We start from the raw sequence: 16,506 nt of genomic DNA, 5'->3' as shown, positions 1-16,506 counted from the left end.
ATGAACCACAGCAGTGAAGTTAAGACCCAGTCGCTAACTCCGGAGTACTGGCGCCAAAATCGGACTCGCATGGGCTTGGCTCCATGAAGACTCGAGGTGGATTGACACACCTCACAAGATTCGCGAAGAGACAGACACTTGAATACTGCACAGTTTAATCCTTAGGCATTCCAACGTTGCAAGTCGCGAAGTCTTGGCCCGCCTGGTCGAGTTCTTGGCCAGCTTGCGATGAAATGGTTGAGGTGCGAACTTTGCGAAGATGTTTGATGCTGGTCGAGACAGGATCCCTGTCACTGCCAAGCCCGGGAGCTAACGCAGGCTGCCAACCTGAGTTCCACTGCGGCCTTCAAGACCCGCATTCGTTCTCCCCCATCTTGTCTCGCAGCAGAGGAAGGAGAGACTCGTTTTGTCTCGTCGTCCGCCGCTATGAATTCCCAACGATTAGCCCCACGATTAGCCTCTCGCCTTCTCCAAAGGATAGGCGGGTCACAATGCCGGCGCTTCTCCAGATTTAGCGCTTCTCCCGGGCTGATGCCGCCAATGGGCAACCTCCCAATGCCCTACATCACCGAGGTCACGGTATGTTCCTCGCCCGTCCCTGCTCGTTCTCGATGTGTCGCGTTGCTGACAGACTAGGCGGGGGGTTGGCGCACATGTGAGTCTCAGCTGCCGCTAGGCCAGGGCTTCGAACTTGTCGCTTACCGCCGTCCACAGCCGACATCTTCTCCAAGCTGCTGCAGGTTAGTGCACGGCACGCCGGATCGAACCCGCCCCAACGCAGCTCTGACCCGCGCAGGAACGGATAGTATGCCTTAACGGCCCGATTGACGACATCGTGTCGGCGTCGATAGTATCCCAGCTGCTGTGGCTCGAGTCCGACAACCCAGACAAGCCCATCACCATGTACATCAACTCGCCAGGCGGCGAGATCAGCTCCGGGCTGGCCATCTACGACACCATGACCTACATCAAGTCGCCCGTCTCGACCGTGTGTGTCGGCGGCGCCGCGTCGATGGCGGCCATCCTCCTGATCGGCGGCGAGCCCGGGAAGCGGTACGCGCTGCCGCACAGCTCCGTCATGGTGCACCAGCCGCTGGGCGGCACCCGCGGGCAGGCGGCCGACATACTGATCTACGCCAACCAGATCCAGAGGGTACGGGACCAGATCAACAAGATCGTGCAGGGGCACATCAACAAGTCGTTCGGCTACGAGAAGTACGACATGAAGGCCATCAACGACATGATGGAGCGCGACAAGTACCTGACGGCCGAGGAGGCCAAGGAGCACGGCATCATCGACGAGATCCTACATCGGAGGGAGAAGGGGGATGACAAATCTGCGGGAGCCGACTCGAAGGCGGCCAGGCCATGATGCAGTGCTGTTGGAAGGGCGAACGCATGATGGGCAGATCTAGGGCCGGCTCGCGACTTCGGGGATGAGCGTGAGGTGTGCTTGGCATGAGTGCATGGAAGATATTGGGAGGCGCCAAAGATGGCCGTCCTATTTCTGTCCGGCCGTGGCGACCTGTCGGTTCTCCGGTAACGCTGTTCAATGGCATGAACCCAGACGGTCAAGATACAGGATGAAGCCCGGCCGATCTGCCTGTGTCTGCCCGTCTCTGAGGTCCGAGACGGGAGTGGCAGTTTGAACTAAACAACTGTGTAGGGGAAGCCAGTCTGCGCAAACGGGTGGAATCTAGGCGTCGATCCTGTCTCTCACGCTTTCGGGCCTGCCAAGTTGCTGTTGAGCCCTCAATGGAACTGCGACTCTTTAAACAGACGCGGAGGAACGAGTGCAGGTCATAGCTCCCAGCTCTCTTTGCGCCGGGCCAATCGAGAAGCTTGTATTCCGTATTTCGTTCCCAGTGCAGCAGCTTTTGCGGGGATCCCGCGGGGACCCCTGTCTTTATCCCTGTGACTTCGATCCTGGAGACGCTGTGTCCCTGTGACTCGGGACACAACTTCATTTTTAAAGCTCCGACTTCGCTCAGAAGTTCCGGCTCTGACTCGACTCCTCGACAACTCACTTCCTCAGCCATCCCCAGCGGGCCAATTAGATAGTCCCTGTGACTCCGGGCCGAATCACGCCGGTTTTGTTGTTTTCTGGCAACCAATTGGTCTTTTTTGGTTTTCTTTTCTGCTGCCCTCGGGTCCTCGCTTGGACCTGCCTTCCAAATTCCTTGGACGGGTTCGCCATGCTGCCGCCGTCGCTCTTGCGGGCTGGGGCTCCCAGGGCCCTGTCCGCCAGGCGGACTCTGCCACTGAGGAACCAGCTGTATGTTGTCTGAACAGTACCGCTTCCTCCCAGACAAAAGCCTGATCTGTTCCTCCTAGCCGGCTGCTCTCCACGACCCCCCGCCGATATGCCGAAGAGAAGCTCAACCGCGTCTCGTCCGCCATCACACAACCCAAGTCGCAGGGCGCCTCGCAGGCCATGCTCTACGCCACCGGTCTCACCGAGGAAGACATGTCTAAGGCTCAGGTCGGCATCTCGTCCGTCTGGTACGAGGGCAACCCCTGCAACATGCACCTGCTCGACCTCTCGGCCGTCGTGCGCGACAGCGTCGCCAAGGCCGGCCTCGTTCCCATGCGCTTCAACACGATCGGCGTCTCGGACGGCATCAGCATGGGCACCACGGGCATGCGCTACAGCTTGCAGAGCAGAGAGATCATTGCCGACAGCATCGAGACCGTCATGGAGGGCCAGTGGTACGACGCCAACATCTCCCTGCCCGGCTGCGACAAGAACATGCCTGGCGTCCTGATCGCCATGGGCCGTGTCAACCGCCCCAGCATCATGGTGTACGGCGGCACCATCAAGCCCGGCTGCGGCATGAAGGGCGAGCCTCTGGACATTGTCAGCGCCTTCCAGGCCTACGGCCAGTACATCGCTGGCCAGATTGACGAGAATCAGCGCTTCGACATCATCCGCCACGCCTGCCCCGGCGGTGGCGCCTGCGGTGGCATGTACACGGCCAACACGATGGCGACCGCGATCGAGACCATGGGCATGACCCTCCCGGGCAGCAGCAGCTTCCCCGCGGAGGACCCGCGGAAGAAGGCCGAGTGCGAGGGCGTCGGTGAGGCCATCAAGAACCTCCTCCGGGAGGACATCCGGCCCAAGGACATCCTGACGCGGCAGGCGTTCGAGAACGCCATGGTGGTGGTCAACATCCTCGGCGGCAGCACCAACGCGGTGCTGCACCTCATCGCCATCGCCGACTCGGTCGGCATCAAGCTCACCATCGACGACTTCCAGGCCGTCTCGGACCGCACGCCGCTGCTGGCGGACCTGAAGCCGTCGGGCAAGTACGTCATGGAGGACCTGTTCAAGATCGGCGGCACGCCGGCGCTGCTCAAGTTCCTGCTCAAGGAGGGCCTCATCGACGGGTCCGGCATCACGGTCACGGGCAAGACCCTGAAGGAGAACGTGGCCGACCTGCCGGGCTTCCCCGACGACCAGCCGATCGTGCGGCCGCTGAGCAACCCGCTCAAGGCGACGGGCCACATCCAGATTCTGCGCGGCTCGCTGGCGCCGGGCGGCTCGGTCGGCAAGATCACGGGCAAGGAGGGCCTGCGGTTCGAGGGCAAGGCCAAGGTGTACGACTGCGAGGACACCTTCATCGAGGCGCTCGAGCGCGGCGAGATCAAGCAGGGCGAGAAGACGGTCGTCGTCATCCGCTACGAGGGCCCCAAGGGCGGGCCGGGCATGCCCGAGATGCTCAAGCCGAGCTCGGCCATCATGGGCGCCGGCCTCGGCAAGGACGTCGCCCTCATCACCGACGGCCGCTTCTCGGGCGGCAGCCACGGCTTCCTGATCGGCCACATCGTGCCCGAGGCCATGGAGGGCGGGCCGATCGCGCTGGTGAGGGACGGCGACACGATCGTGATCGACGCCGAGAAGCGCGTGCTCGATCTGGAGGTGTCGCCGGAGGAGATGGAGAGGCGGCGGAGGGAATGGAAGGCGCCCGAGCCCAGGGTGAAGCAGGGCACGCTGCGGAAGTATGCCGCGCTGGTGCGCGACGCGAGCCAGGGGTGTGTGACCGACAAGCCGTGATGATGGGCCGGGGGTTGGAATGGGTAGTGTGGTTGGAAGGGATTTCGCAGGGATCTCGTTGTACATAGCTATCTTTGTTTTTTAATTGTCTGCGGTTGGGCTTGGGAAAAAAGCGCTTGCAAATGCCATCATCTTGTTAACGGTCAAACGATGGATCAGGCTGGTTGACGTTTTGCCCGCTAATCCAGGCCATAGAATCTTTGCTTCCAAAGTACAAGCCATCGTTTAAAGTTAGGTGTTTTTGCATCGTACTTTTATAATACTACACGCCGTCGAGTGTGCCCTCAGCGCAACCCATCACCGCTTCTTCGGCCAGGCAGCCACAAAAGCTTTCTTATCCTGCAGCGTCAGCCCGACCCTCTTGGCCCGCCCGAGCCGCGCCAGCGCCTCGGCCACGCGGTCCAGCAACCTCTGCTCCTCCGCCGTCAGCGCATCATCTCCGCCATCCCCATCACCACCACCAGCCCGCGTCTCCGCCGCCACCGCCGGCGCCGCCGCTTCCTCCGAAACCCCGTTCGCCGCCCCGGCGGTGTTGAAGACGGCCTCGGCGATGCGCACGCGGACGCAGTGCGTCGGCCGGCCGAGCAGCTTCCACAGGAAGGCGGCGGCGGCGCGCCAGCCGGGCACGGGCGTCGCCACGTCGGGCGGCGCGTAGCGCAGGCTGACGGGGAACACGGGGGCGCCGCGCGCCGCGCCCAGCAGCGCCGCGCTCGCGGGGAGCACGCCGCGGCCGTTGGTCGTGCCGCACTCCGGGAACAGCGCGATCACGCGCCCCGGGTGTCGGGCCTGCAGCGCGGCTAGGGTGGTCAGGTCGGATGCTGCAGCCTGCTGCTGTTGTTGTTGTTGTTGCTGCTGGTGTTCCCACTCGCGGGCTGAGGCTGGGAGCAGCTGCGCGGCCGGGGAGAGGGCGGCCAGGATGGCGGCCAGCAGGGAGATGCGGCGGACCTTGCGGGAGGTGGGGTGGCAGGCGACGAAGATGGGGTCGAAGACGGCGGCGAGGTAGAGGGCGTCGACGGGCGAGGTGAAGTTGGCGGCGATGACGGAGCCCGGGTGCGGCACGCGCGAGCGCGGCTGCTGGCTCAGCGAGCCGCGCTTCACGCCGTCCAGCTGCAGGTCGACCCACCAGACGCCGGGGATGGCGAGCAGCAGCCAGAGCAGCAGCTTGCGCGCCACGGCGGGCAGCGGCAGGTGCTGCAGGACGAGGAAGTAGGCGGTCGCGAGGCAGAGGAAGAACGGCAGGCGGAGGAGGAAGAGGACGGCGTGGAGGGCGGTGGCCGGCAGCGAGGACGGAGTCGTCACGGGTAGGAAGGGGGATATGCCGGAGCCTGAGGGCGGTGCCACGGCGGTGGTGGTGATGGTCAGCTGGGAGGCGGCCTTCAATGACTATGAATTATCTATCACGGAAACGACCTACCCCGGTCGCGGAACTGCGAGAACTTCTCCATCGCGTGTGTGTTTTTTTCGGAATTGCACGAAGGAGACCGACGAGATAAGTCAGATGGCGTTCCTCCCTACAGACAGGGAACTACTGCTGCATTGGTGTTGGTAGCGGGCTTGCAGCAACGCTGTCCGGACGGCAGTCACGAAAGGATGAACTTCCAGTCTGGGGGAGGGGTGTGGCGAGCATGTGAACAAGCTGGCTCGTGCGGACGTGTCTAAGAATCCAATTCGCCCCTCAGCAACTAATGGAGATCGCTCGGAATCCTGTCTACACCTAGGACCACCTAGGACACCTACGCAGGAGTTCAACCTGGGCCATGGCAGTGTACACAGTATGGTAATTGCTTAACTACGAAGAGCTAACGTCTCCTTTGCACCGATGTCTTGCCTCTTGGTTATGCTCTGCAGTTCAATGCCTGGTTCTTCCGGTTGCAGCAATTCGAACAGGGAATGAAGACTCGAGCCCCACAGACAGGCGGTGGGTGACTGTGCAAGTACTGTGTACACAGTTTTAACTCCGTCCACACATGGATCACCGAAATTTCCTGTGGTTGAACAGCTGAGAGCCCTCAGAGCAACATTTGTTCATGGCGAACCAGCTCGACGAGAGCTGATCGGATTGCGGGAAGGCAAACCACGGTTTGCTGTGGTTATTCGAGATCCGCTTGCTATGGCTGTACTCCGTGCCGGCACCAGGCCGTTAAATGGGGTTCCAGGGTGCAAGTGAGGGACCCCACCACGGACGACCTGCCATTGGTGCTGCTCGTCGGTTGCCCGGGTGACTCTGGCAGGGGCTCGGACATTTCAACTTTACACAAACTGCGCTACACCCGTTGAGAACCGATCAAACAGATGCGGCAGAGCGAGAGACCCGCCGCCAGCCACGACGTTGCCGTCATCCACATCGCCGCCGGGAGCTCTGCTCCTGTCCTCTTGCTTGCTTGTCCACTTCCTTATTCCTCACATGCGCGCGCTCAACATGGACGGTTCCGAGAACGCGGTATGTTTACCTGGCGATTGCCTGGGTCGCACGACGCCACCGTGCACCGTCGCTGACGCTCTTCTGCGCAGAACTTCCGATCGGGGCTCCGGCCTCCTCAAGTGCACGCCTCAGCAATAACCGCCCCGACAACATGTCTCCAAGAGATATCAGATTCGCAACACAATGCGCGCGCTCAGCCGACAGGCATTCCTCAAAAACGCGGACACCTTGGAAGTATGGGCTCCATCCCTCCCCGCTCCCGCCGCTCACCTTGCAACCCCCCACCCCACTGACCTGGAGGGACGTGAATAGTTCCACAGCCGGATCCGAAGCGCAAGACCCTGGTGGAAAGGGCAGGCGAGCCCCTGAAGTCTCAGATCCCAACCCCCGGCGTCGGCCTGCCTCGCCCTGCGACCAGCATTAAGGGGTCTTCGATCGCAGCCCTGTCCTCCAACAACCCGTCCGCCACAGCTTCACGACATGGCCCGGCTGGCAGTTTCTCCAAGAGCATGGGGCCCGGCTCTCGCGCACCACCGGCAACAAGAGCCCCGACCTCGATGGGTTTCGCCCAGTCCACGAGTGGTCGCCCGCGAGGCCTGACGCGTACACGACCAGCCACGGCCATGGGGAGCCGAGAAGTAGAGGAGGAACCCAGGCAGTCCGGTCAACCGAAGGGTATGAAGCTCTCAGACCCCTCTCAGCAGCACGCTCTACGAGCCATGAAGTTGCGCACAGCCGGCCCTCAGCAGCGAGCGGCTTCGCACACAAGGAAAGAAAGCAGAGACATATCGGGGCTCAGAAGGCAGTTCGAGGACCTGTCGCTGGATGATCCGCCGAAGGACAGTCTGTCAAACGGAGGTCAAGTGGTCTCCAGGCAACACAGCCAGCCCCCGTCTGGGCCATCCTAGTTCGATGTCCAGACCGAGGCCGACACCAAGAAGCTCTGCCAAGAAGAAGAAGCAGCCCGAGTCAACCCGTTTGGGCCTGCCGCTCCTCAAGGAAGCTCTGCTCCGTTGCCAACAACACCACCTCAGATCAGACAGGGGAAGGGGGCGCTAAGGAGGTGCGGCTCTCTCGTCATGAGCCTGCGCAAGAACCCGCCCTCGCCCACCAAGTCTTGCTCTCCAACGAAGTCATCATTTCTCACCAAAGACTCAAGTTTGACCAATTTTGCAGGTTGGGACGTCGACGGCCGCCTCAGCGAGTTCGAATCGCAGTTCAAAATCATGAAGGAGGCCTTCGAAGGCACCATGACCGACCGGAAAGCCTTGGAGGAAGCCATCGACTTGGCCAAGAACAGGGGTAGGTGTGACTGCTCGGAATCGAGGTCTGAGTGACCGCGTGAAAGGCTGACGTTGGTCTGTAGCGAGCGATCTCGAGCGCGAGAAAGAGCGGCTGGTAGATCATAACACTCAGTTGCAGAGTCAGCTTGAACTTCAGAGGCAAGAACACCACGCACTGCAACAAGAAAAACAATCTTTGCTGCTTCAGATGGAGACGGAGCAGAGGAGACACAAGTACGAACTCGAGGATCAGCAACGCGAGCACAAGCATGAAGTCGACGAAATCCGGCGAGAGTTCAAGGCCGAGGTCGACAAGCTGGAGCGGGAGCACCGTGAGGCCTTGGAGGCCATGGAACGGCGTTACAAGGCGGAGCTGGCTGATGAACAGGCTCAAAAGTCGCGAGAGCTCCACGAGTTGCGGTCCAAGCTGGGGGCTGAGAAGCAAGACATGAACCTGGAGCTGCTGAAGAAGGAGCGAGAGGTCCAGGAGATGCGGTCCCAGGTGGAGGCGCTCAGGTCCGACCTCGACCGGGAGCAGACCATCAGGGGAACGCTGCAGCAGCAGATTGCTGAGATGTCGACCACGAACATGACGCTGGAGGACCGCATGCGCGGCCTGCGGGCGAAGATCGAGTTCCTCGAATCCGACAGCAAGCAACAGTCCGACTCGTTCGCGAGCATGGAGGCCCGCCTGCAGGAGGCCTTGCGCGTCGCCGACGAGGCGCGGCAGAAACTGATCAAGGAGGAGACGGAGCGGCGGGTCCTCTTCAACAAGTACCAGGAGCTGAAGGGCAACATCCGCGTCATGTGCAGGGTCCGGCCCGTGCTCGACCCGTCCGAGGGCGAGCAGGCCACCATTGCGTTCCCGGACACCAAGACGTCGTCGCAGATCGACGTCACCGGCCCCGAGGAGAAGAGCAGCCTGGGGACGGTCAGCCGCAAGGTGATACCGTTCGAGTTCGACAGGGTGTTCGAGCCGTCGGTGCCCAACGAGGAGGTCTTCGCCGAGATCTCGCAGCTCGTGCAGAGCGCGCTCGACGGCTACAACGTGTGCATCTTCTGCTACGGCCAGACGGGCTCGGGCAAGACGTACACCATGTCGTCCGCCGACGGCATGATCCCGCGGGCCACGCACATGATCTACGACACCATCACCAAGCTGGCCGAGAAGTCGTGGACCTACACGATGGAGGGCAGCTTCGTGGAGGTGTACAACGAGGAGCTGCACGACCTGCTCGCGCCGGCGCGCGAGTCGGACGGCGGCGGCGGCGGCGGCGGCGGCCGCAAGAAGCTCGAGATCCGCCACGACGAGGCGCGCAAGCAGACGACGGTGCTCAACTGCAAGACGGTCGCGCTCGACTCGGCCGAGCGGGTCGAGGCGATGCTGCGGCAGGCGCAGAGCAACCGCAGCGTGGCGGCGACCAAGGCCAACGAGCGCTCCTCGCGCTCGCACTCGGTCTTCATGCTCCGCCTGGCCGGCGAGAACGCGGCGACGGGCGAGCGCTGCGAGGGCACCCTCAACCTCGTCGACCTGGCCGGCTCCGAACGCCTCAAGCACTCGGGCGCCGAGGGCGACCGCATGCGCGAGACCCAGAGCATCAACAAGAGCCTCGCCTGCCTCGGCGACGTCATCGAGGCCCTCGGCCGCGGATCCGCCCACGTCCCCTACCGCAACTCCAAGCTCACCCACCTGCTGCAGTACTCGCTCGGCGGCAACTCCAAGACCCTCATGTTCGTCATGGTCAGCCCCCTCGAGGCCCATCTGAGGGAGACCATCTCCAGTCTGAGGTTTGCCACCAAGGTGAGTTGCCTGCGTTCCGGTGCTTTTCCTTTCCTTTCTTTTCTTTCTCTGCTTCGCTATCTTTTCTCCCATCTTTTCCCCGTTCCCCTTGGGCGATGGACCGAGGAAGCTGACAGGACGACGCAGGTACATAACACCCATATCGGCACGGCCAAGTCCACCAAGAAGTTGAGGCCGAGCGACTCCTGAGCCGGGTTGGTTTGTGTCAGGATGAGGCTCCGGAGGGATAGGAGAGGAGGGGTTGGCTGTTGTTCCACTTGTTATGATACCATGAATGGGTTATATCAGTATTCTTGTGTACGTGCTTTCGGGGAGGGCGAGTTTCGTCGATACCGTTGATAGGGCGGGCTGCTCAGGGGCTTGCTTTGTCGCTAGCCTTGTTGTCATAGGAGTGTTTGCAAAGGTGGGGTTCTGGTTGAGGGAGAGTTGTTCTATAGGTACCAGGTAGTTGGCTGGGTGGCTGTCAGTCTCGTCGTGTTCCCCCTTTCATTTCTTCGGGGTTCTCGAGTAACAGAACTGTTGCTTTTGGTCGAACGTTCTCAGCGCTGATGGCTGCGCGCAGAATGGTATCTTGATTTGTGGTGTATCTTCGGCTTGTTTTATCCAACCTTAGAAGCCAAGCACACAGCGGCGGCCCATCTACCTCGCCGGTGCGGGACTGACTGCCAGAGGATCAGAGCGGCAGTACGTTTGCCATACGGGGCGCGTCGTTTGCGAGGCGGTGGGCTTTTCGTGAGCGCGGGAAGTGAGATTATTGGAGAGTCCTGAGTTCAGGGGTTAATGGATGCAGAAGGATGGGATGCCTGGGCTGCTGCGAAGCAGATCTGAGTTATGGGTTACCGCAGGGAGGTGTCGCGGCTGGACTCAATACCACTTGGGTCTGGTGACCATATATCGCAGTTCTAGCTGGGGTGATAGTCCTGAGAACTGAAGGTGTCACATCGCAGTTCTAGCTGGGGTGATAGTCCTGAGAACTGAAGGTGTCGTGTCGAGTTTCGCCGAGTCCTTAGCCCTACCGCGACATGTTTAGACAGTCCACTAACCTCGCTGCAGATGAACCCAGTCCCGGTGACAAACACCTGTTTAACCTAATAAGCGGCAGTGAGTCCTTGTTTTCTGCATTTCTTTGCAATGGTCCTCCGGCTTCGAGTAAGGAGGGAAAAAGTGTATTCGAACAACAATCTCAAGACATGGTAGACGATCCATTCCACCAGACCAACGAGAGTCATTGTAAGCCGAACTGTCAACGGGGATGGTTTTATAGAAGGAGTTCCCGGGTCAGCCTCATGGCATCGACCTCGCTTTTCAGCCAGATTCCCAGCTCGTGGACATACTCCTCGCCACCGGAGCCGTTCGGATGATGTTTCCGGTATTGGGCGATGAATCCTTCCCATTTGACCTGGAAGCGAGGATCAGTGAAGGTGAGGTTCGACGCGTCCTCTCCCTCCCGGAGACGGAACCACTCCAGCGCCAGGCGCATCATGAAAGCCTTATCCCAGAGAGAATGGCAGGTTTCGGCAACTGTAGCATGACAAGCAGATGGTTTCGTCAGCGATGTGTTTCGTGGCTTGCGGACCTCAAATGGGGGGGGATGGGGAGGGGGGAAAGCTCCTGGTTGGGTTGATGCACGAGACCCCCGAGCAGCCACCGCAACGTACCGTGTCTGATGCGTTTGCTCTCCTCTTCGTGTTTCCATTTTTCGTTCAAGTGACGCCATGCCGCACAAGCCCCGGCGACGGCAATCCCACAGAGCACGAGCGGGCCGAGCATTGCGATGCCAGCCGCAGCAGTCCCGGCCGAGGCGGCACCGGTCGCGGCCGTAGCAGCACCGGCTGTGGCCGTACCAGTTGCGGCAGCTGTACCGGTCGTGGCAGCGGTGCCGGTTGCGGTCATACTGTCAATGACCACGGTAGTAACTGCCACAGATACGCCTGCTGCTCCGGCCGCCTGATCGCGCTCGTGCTTCGCAGCGGCGACTAACGCGCCAAGAAGGTCTTTCTTCTTGGCCATAAGCACAAAGGCACACTCGGACATTTTGCACAGGTCAGCGCATGCATCATGCATCCACTGTTTGTCGCGGAGAAGCGCCGGGGCGGTGTTAGCTGGGGGGAAGGAAGGTTACCGCCATCCCAAGCTGCGTCAGCCATCTGGATCCTCTCTCTGGTTTCCTTCTCATACACTGGGCGACTTATCACTTTTACTTACCGTCGATGGTGCTAAGTCGATCAAGGACACTGTCGCAGCGGCGTTTGAAGATGATAAGGGCGTCTTCGAAGGTTTTACTTGCGTCGCCGAGCATCTCGGCCGAGTACGGGGCTTTCCTCCGGGCAGAGGGCGCTGAGTTCCTCTTCTGTGGGTTCAGTACAGATCCTGCTGAGCAGAATAACAATTGACGAACCGCAAAGCAGCTGAATACCATGGATACATAGGGCATGGCTTGCTGGAGGAAGACCTGCAGGTTGAAACTGGGGTCGATGCTGTGGCCGAGGAGGCCTTTCATGAAGTGGAACGTCCCGTAGGCGCCGGTAAGTATCGCGACGGCAAAAACCATGAGCCTGAGACGTGGTCAACCGTCAGCATTGTGTAGACAACCACAAGGCTCCAGTGGGGGGAGGGAGAGAAAGGAAAAAAGGGGCCGGGGGGGGGGGGGGGGGGGAGACCGACGGTGGCATGCAGGAGGGACAGGCCATTCGCTCATACTCTTGAGCGAGGCTCAGAAGCGCGTCAGGACCTTTTTCCAGCATATCGGTGAAGAAGTGAGCTGTCCAATACGACTGGAAGACGACGGAGATGGGCATGATGCCCCAGATGGACAGATCGGTTAGGACTCCCAGGCTTGCTCGCCTGCCGCCCGTCACAGACATCATGCCCTGGCACAGGTCTTTGATCGCGCTGTTCCGAGTGATCTGCTTGTGTTCGGGAACGGCGGTTGCCGATGCTCGCACGCGAACGCGAACCTGGGCGGCACAGGTCAGCGATGTGAATGGGTCAAGCGAACAGAACACAGACACCCGACGAGATGGAGAAGGTCGCACCTTAGCCACGCGAGTGTCCCCTTCCCAATCGAGGCAGCATTCGTCCAGCTCGGCAAGGTCCGAGCATTTGTCCAAGCATGTCCTAACGTCCTGGGCGAATCTGGCCGCTGGATCCCGCTCGCGGGGGTCAATGTTCGGCTTGTATATCTTAAAATCGAAGTCGGTCTCATCGGAGCCCGAGGGCGGCATGCTGTTGCGGACGACCATGTTGGAAGCTTGGAAGGTTGAGCTGCCGTGTGTGTGCTGGGCCGGGAAGGACGATGACGGCTCGCAGTGTTCCTCGGTAGATATTCACTTCTCCCTTACCGCTCCCTTCGCATCTCCCTCGAGGCCGGAGACCCCGCAAGTCAACGAATTTCTTCTCGGAAAGGTCGAGGCAAGCCGATGCATCCCGTTGGACGACCCAGATGCATGGCCATGCAAGTACTGCGGTAGGCCTCTATCTACCTATATGGTGCATCTTTGTCGCCGTGCAGAGATTGGCGAGAATGCGGCCACGATGTTGCCCGGCTTCAGTCTGTGTCACCATTCCAGGGGGTTGCAGACAGTGCGTGACAATGTGTGGCGTGTGGCATGTTTGGCAGGCTGTGACCAGTCTCCTGCTTGTGTGCATCGGTAGCTGCTGCCTGGATCCCCGTTTGATGAGCCAACCTTCATGGAACTCAATGCCCGATCCGCACACGACTCACAATTTTGACTCTGTTCTGCTTAGGTAGTCTGCACCTCAACCAGCCAGCCCACCACGCCGACCCAAAGATGAGCGTTCCAACTCAACGGTCGGGCATTCAGTTTGCTTCCGAAGGCGACCACCTTCTGGCAGTTCCGCCGCCGCTAGGACCTGACGCTTTGCGCATCTCCATTCTGGTGCGGCTCGATCAATACCGCGCGCTGCATCTCGCTGGCCTGGCTGCCAGCGGTGCCCTGGACGGTGGGCGCCCGACAACCACTATTCCCTTGGGTAGTTTGCCGAGGGCTGACGCTGAGACGTTGACCTGGGTCCCTTCCCTTAGCCTCTAATCCCGCCCACCAGCGCTCAGTCCAGTTTCGCATGGTCCAGGGCGCCTTGTCCCGAGAGATCCAGGAGCTCTCGCGCCTGGCCGCGCAGCTGCAAGCCCGGCTGCTCGCCCGGCGACCAAGGGTGTGGCTCATTCACGCTTCGCTGTATGGCACCTCGCGCGCGGCCCCGTGCTTGCTCTGAGAGAATGAATGGAGAGAGACGCTGACGAGTGACGAACTGCGCGGGATTTGATTAGAGCCGTGGCAAGCCACGCCCTGCTGGCCAGGCTGGTTCCCCTACTCCTGTCGCCTCAGCAGAGCTTGGGGCGGTTCCGGCTGCAGGCAAACAACGTTCGTCAGCCGCTTGTGCTGGGGATATCGAACATCTTCTGCTACCTGCTCCAGTGGTCTGGATATCCCATCGCTGTCTATAACATCTTTGCGTCGGAGAAGAGTATTGCCGAGACGGCCAGATTTCGCCAGCGCCTTGGAGCGTTGGAGACGGCTGTTCAACAGGGCGTGAATGTGGAGGCCCCATTCTGTTTGTCCGAGACATCCTGGGAGGGTATTCCCTGGGATGTATTGAGGGCCTGACAGAGGATAGATACATATCACAAGCAAGCGAAACTGAGTTTGAGCTAACCCTTGTAGCTAATCGGGGAAAGCTCCAGTGTCTCATGTTCCTGTCGAGGAACCTTTGACTCTCTCAGCCTGGCATCTGAGATTCATCACTTGATTCATGCCCTAGGTGGACGGTGGCAGGCATATTAGCCCCAGAATAGGTACGAAACTGACGCGTTTTGACATCCCAGTTGTTGTCTGCCCTAGCCGTATTACGGTCCTGGTCGTGTACAAGACAACGAAACAAGTTGCTGGGCTTCCAGCTTTGAATTTGGGGCCATAGTCTCTCATGCAGGTTATATTCAAAGGACTTGGCAGTGTGTTGCGTTCTGATGCTATTCATATACACGTCAGGAAGAATCCCACCTCAACTACATGCGTTGTTTCATTCGTTTACACAAATATCGTACTTGGTTAGGTGGGTGATCCACCGGGTATGGTGCACGCTCAATCTGGCCCAATTCCTCTATCCTGCCCACCCTTCAACTCCTAGCATACAAAGAAAGACCTGATGACGGATAATGACCATGACCATGATGATACCAACTCTACCACCAAGATCATCATCCAAAGGCCGGCCAACCGAGCCGGTACGGATCAACTGCTCCACCCTCTAATATTCCCACCCTCCTCCAACAATGATTCCTCCGTACCCTCTCTATCCCTCATTCATCCCTCCGCCCCTCAAGCCCCTCACTCAAACTCTCCCACTCCCACTCCCATTCCCGTCCCCACCCCACGAGCATGGAGATCCTCCAAGTCCAAACAAGCCTTGCGGATCGCCGCCGTCGTCGTCGCCAGCGTCTCTTCCGAGCGGAAGATGCTGAAGTGGTGCCCCGGGATGTCGATCACGCTGGTGATCAGGTCCGCCCGGTAGCTGGCCCAGCCGAGGAGTCGGTCGCCGCGGTGGATGTCGGCCTTGCTGATGCCCTCGCCGGGGACGGGCACGGGCACGGGCTCGCGCGCGCGGAGGAGGATGACGGGCGGCGGGCGGGGTTTTGGGAGGTTGCGTGCGACCTGGGTGAGGGTCGTGGCGTGGCCGTTGCTATTGCCTTTGACGGTGCCGTTCTGCTGCTGGTGCTGCTGCTGTGGGTTTGTCGTGTTGTTGTTGTTGCTGCTGTTGTCGGGGTGGTTATCGGTGTTGTCCTTGTCATCGTCATCATCCCACACCGGCAGCTTCCACTCTCCCAACATGCGCGTCGCCTCGGAGTAGCAGCGCATCACGCGGTCGCGCGTCTCCTGCTTCGTGTGCTCGCTCCACTGCGCCACGTGCTGCACGACGGGCAGCGGCGGCGCCGTCAGCTCCAGCGGGCAGACCGAGTCCACCATGACGATGCCGAGCAGGTTCAGGGTTTTCTTCCCGTTGTCGTGGTTGTCGGCCTTCGCATTCGCGCTGGCGTTCTCCTCCGCCAGCTGCCGCGCGACTTCAAGCGAGATCAGCCCGCCCAGCGACCAGCCGCCGATGATGAGGTCGCCGCCCTTCGGCAAGGCCGTCTTGATGAAGCCGAGGTAGTGCCGGGCCATCTCGGGGATGCCGCCCTTCCAGGCCTTGCCGGAGGGGTAGTTGGGGTTGGAAATGCCGTAGACTGCACGGCCGAGGTCACCAAGACAGTAGTAAGAGAAAATGGTGCCGCCGCCGTCGTGGATCAGTACCAGCGGGGTGGGCGTCTTGTGAGGGAGCCATGGTGAGGTGTTCTGCGGAGGAGGCGGCGGGTCTTGGATGAGGTTGGGGTTATCCTCAAACATGCTGCTCATATTGGCGACCGCAATGGTGGTCTTGATGTCTTGATCAGCAAGGCGAATCGATTGGATGGTCGCTGTGCGTGTCCCAGGAACACGGGACAAGATGGAATCAGTCCTGCTGTGATCAGTCAGATCCGGTGTCCTTAACTCAGGGAGCTGGGCCGACTTCTAATGTCGCACTTCTCCGAGACGGCGAGAGCAGTGAGCGATGGATAGCATGATCGAAGAAGAAGCAAATCGGATGAGAGGATCCGCAGGAGATTGAGGGTTGATATGAAAAATCAAAGCTTTGATCTCTGGCAATCCGAATATCCGGGTTGTTCAGCTGAGACCTTTCTGTTCAGTGATCAATGGTGTTGTCAGGGGCACCAAGAAGGGGAGAGGCACGAACAGGCTTGATGGGCGCAGAGCAGGGAGCACATGGCTGACGTTGCCGCTTCCGGAGAGTTCCAAGTTTCCGGCCCACTCGCTGGCTTTCCGGCCCAACGCAGCCGGACCTGTTGCGGTGCGCGGTTGCGGAGCGGGGCTGGCTGCTGAGTAAATATTGG

At 60.3% G+C, this 16,506-nt stretch overlaps 7 protein-coding genes across 7 annotated transcripts; 4 read left to right on the top strand and 3 right to left on the bottom strand.

The window, feature by feature from the left end:
- Window positions 1-359: 359 nt before the first annotated feature.
- THITE_2108107 (uncharacterized protein) lies at window positions 360-1,572 on the top strand. Its single transcript, XM_003649485.1, has 4 exons — window positions 360-579; window positions 637-655; window positions 715-740; window positions 797-1,572. The coding sequence occupies exons 1-4, from the start codon at window positions 556-558 to the stop codon at window positions 1,370-1,372; spliced, it is 645 nt and encodes a 214-aa protein (XP_003649533.1). The 5' UTR covers window positions 360-555; the 3' UTR covers window positions 1,373-1,572.
- Window positions 1,573-1,952: 380 nt separating this feature from the next.
- THITE_2108104 (uncharacterized protein) lies at window positions 1,953-4,303 on the top strand. The gene is made up of 2 exons (XM_003649484.1): window positions 1,953-2,275; window positions 2,335-4,303. The coding sequence occupies exons 1-2, from the start codon at window positions 2,196-2,198 to the stop codon at window positions 4,055-4,057; spliced, it is 1,803 nt and encodes a 600-aa protein (XP_003649532.1). The 5' UTR covers window positions 1,953-2,195; the 3' UTR covers window positions 4,058-4,303.
- Window positions 4,304-4,354: 51 nt separating this feature from the next.
- Window positions 4,355-5,502, bottom strand: THITE_2038921 (uncharacterized protein; the record flags this gene model as incomplete). The annotated part of the gene is made up of 2 exons (XM_003649483.1): window positions 4,355-5,382; window positions 5,472-5,502. 2 exons carry the CDS (start codon window positions 5,500-5,502, stop codon window positions 4,355-4,357), a joined length of 1,059 nt encoding a protein of 352 aa, XP_003649531.1.
- An 807-nt stretch (window positions 5,503-6,309) lies between these two features.
- Window positions 6,310-7,673, top strand: THITE_2108103 (uncharacterized protein). Its single transcript, XM_003649482.1, has 4 exons — window positions 6,310-6,497; window positions 6,569-6,713; window positions 6,792-7,154; window positions 7,639-7,673. Exons 1-4 carry the CDS (start codon window positions 6,477-6,479, stop codon window positions 7,641-7,643), a joined length of 534 nt encoding a protein of 177 aa, XP_003649530.1. The 5' UTR covers window positions 6,310-6,476; the 3' UTR covers window positions 7,644-7,673.
- A 3,148-nt stretch (window positions 7,674-10,821) lies between these two features.
- THITE_2125740 (uncharacterized protein) lies at window positions 10,822-12,805 on the bottom strand (the record flags this gene model as incomplete). Its single annotated transcript, XM_003649481.1, has 6 exons — window positions 10,822-11,084; window positions 11,222-11,665; window positions 11,769-11,913; window positions 11,980-12,118; window positions 12,264-12,520; window positions 12,599-12,805. 6 exons carry the CDS (start codon window positions 12,803-12,805, stop codon window positions 10,822-10,824), a joined length of 1,455 nt encoding a protein of 484 aa, XP_003649529.1.
- A 549-nt stretch (window positions 12,806-13,354) lies between these two features.
- Window positions 13,355-14,188, top strand: THITE_154692 (uncharacterized protein; the record flags this gene model as incomplete). Its single annotated transcript, XM_003649480.1, has 3 exons — window positions 13,355-13,526; window positions 13,609-13,759; window positions 13,852-14,188. The coding sequence occupies 3 exons, from the start codon at window positions 13,355-13,357 to the stop codon at window positions 14,186-14,188; spliced, it is 660 nt and encodes a 219-aa protein (XP_003649528.1).
- A 325-nt stretch (window positions 14,189-14,513) lies between these two features.
- Window positions 14,514-16,134, bottom strand: THITE_2108102 (uncharacterized protein). The gene has a single exon (XM_003649479.1). The coding sequence runs from the start codon at window positions 15,968-15,970 to the stop codon at window positions 14,909-14,911; it is 1,062 nt and encodes a 353-aa protein (XP_003649527.1). The 5' UTR covers window positions 15,971-16,134; the 3' UTR covers window positions 14,514-14,908.
- Window positions 16,135-16,506: the final 372 nt, after the last annotated feature.

Source organism: Thermothielavioides terrestris, chromosome 1 (assembly GCF_000226115.1).
Source record: "Thermothielavioides terrestris NRRL 8126 chromosome 1, complete sequence".
Taxonomy (NCBI): domain Eukaryota; kingdom Fungi; phylum Ascomycota; class Sordariomycetes; order Sordariales; family Chaetomiaceae; genus Thermothielavioides; species Thermothielavioides terrestris.
Note: the sequence above shows the minus strand (reverse complement) of the source record. Positions and strands in the feature narration are given on the sequence as shown.

Bases quoted from the DNA above. Each gene is read 5' to 3' on its own strand.
- THITE_2108107 (XM_003649485.1), top strand. From the start codon at position 556: ATGCCCTACATCACCGAGGTCACG. The intron at 741-796 runs GTTAGTGCACGG...TGACCCGCGCAG, and splicing joins TCTTCTCCAAGCTGCTGCAG to GAACGGATAGTATGCCTTAA.
- THITE_2108104 (XM_003649484.1), top strand. From the start codon at position 2,196: ATGCTGCCGCCGTCGCTCTTGCGGGCTGGGGCTCCCAGGGCCCTGTCC. The intron at 2,276-2,334 runs GTATGTTGTCTG...TGTTCCTCCTAG, and splicing joins CTGCCACTGAGGAACCAGCT to CCGGCTGCTCTCCACGACCC.
- THITE_2108103 (XM_003649482.1), top strand. From the start codon at position 6,477: ATGGACGGTTCCGAGAACGCG. The intron at 6,498-6,568 runs GTATGTTTACCT...TCTTCTGCGCAG, and splicing joins TGGACGGTTCCGAGAACGCG to AACTTCCGATCGGGGCTCCG. The intron at 6,714-6,791 runs GTATGGGCTCCA...GGACGTGAATAG, and splicing joins AAAACGCGGACACCTTGGAA to TTCCACAGCCGGATCCGAAG.
- THITE_2108102 (XM_003649479.1), bottom strand. From the start codon at position 15,970: ATGAGCAGCATGTTTGAGGATAACCCCAACCTCATCCAAGACCCGCCG.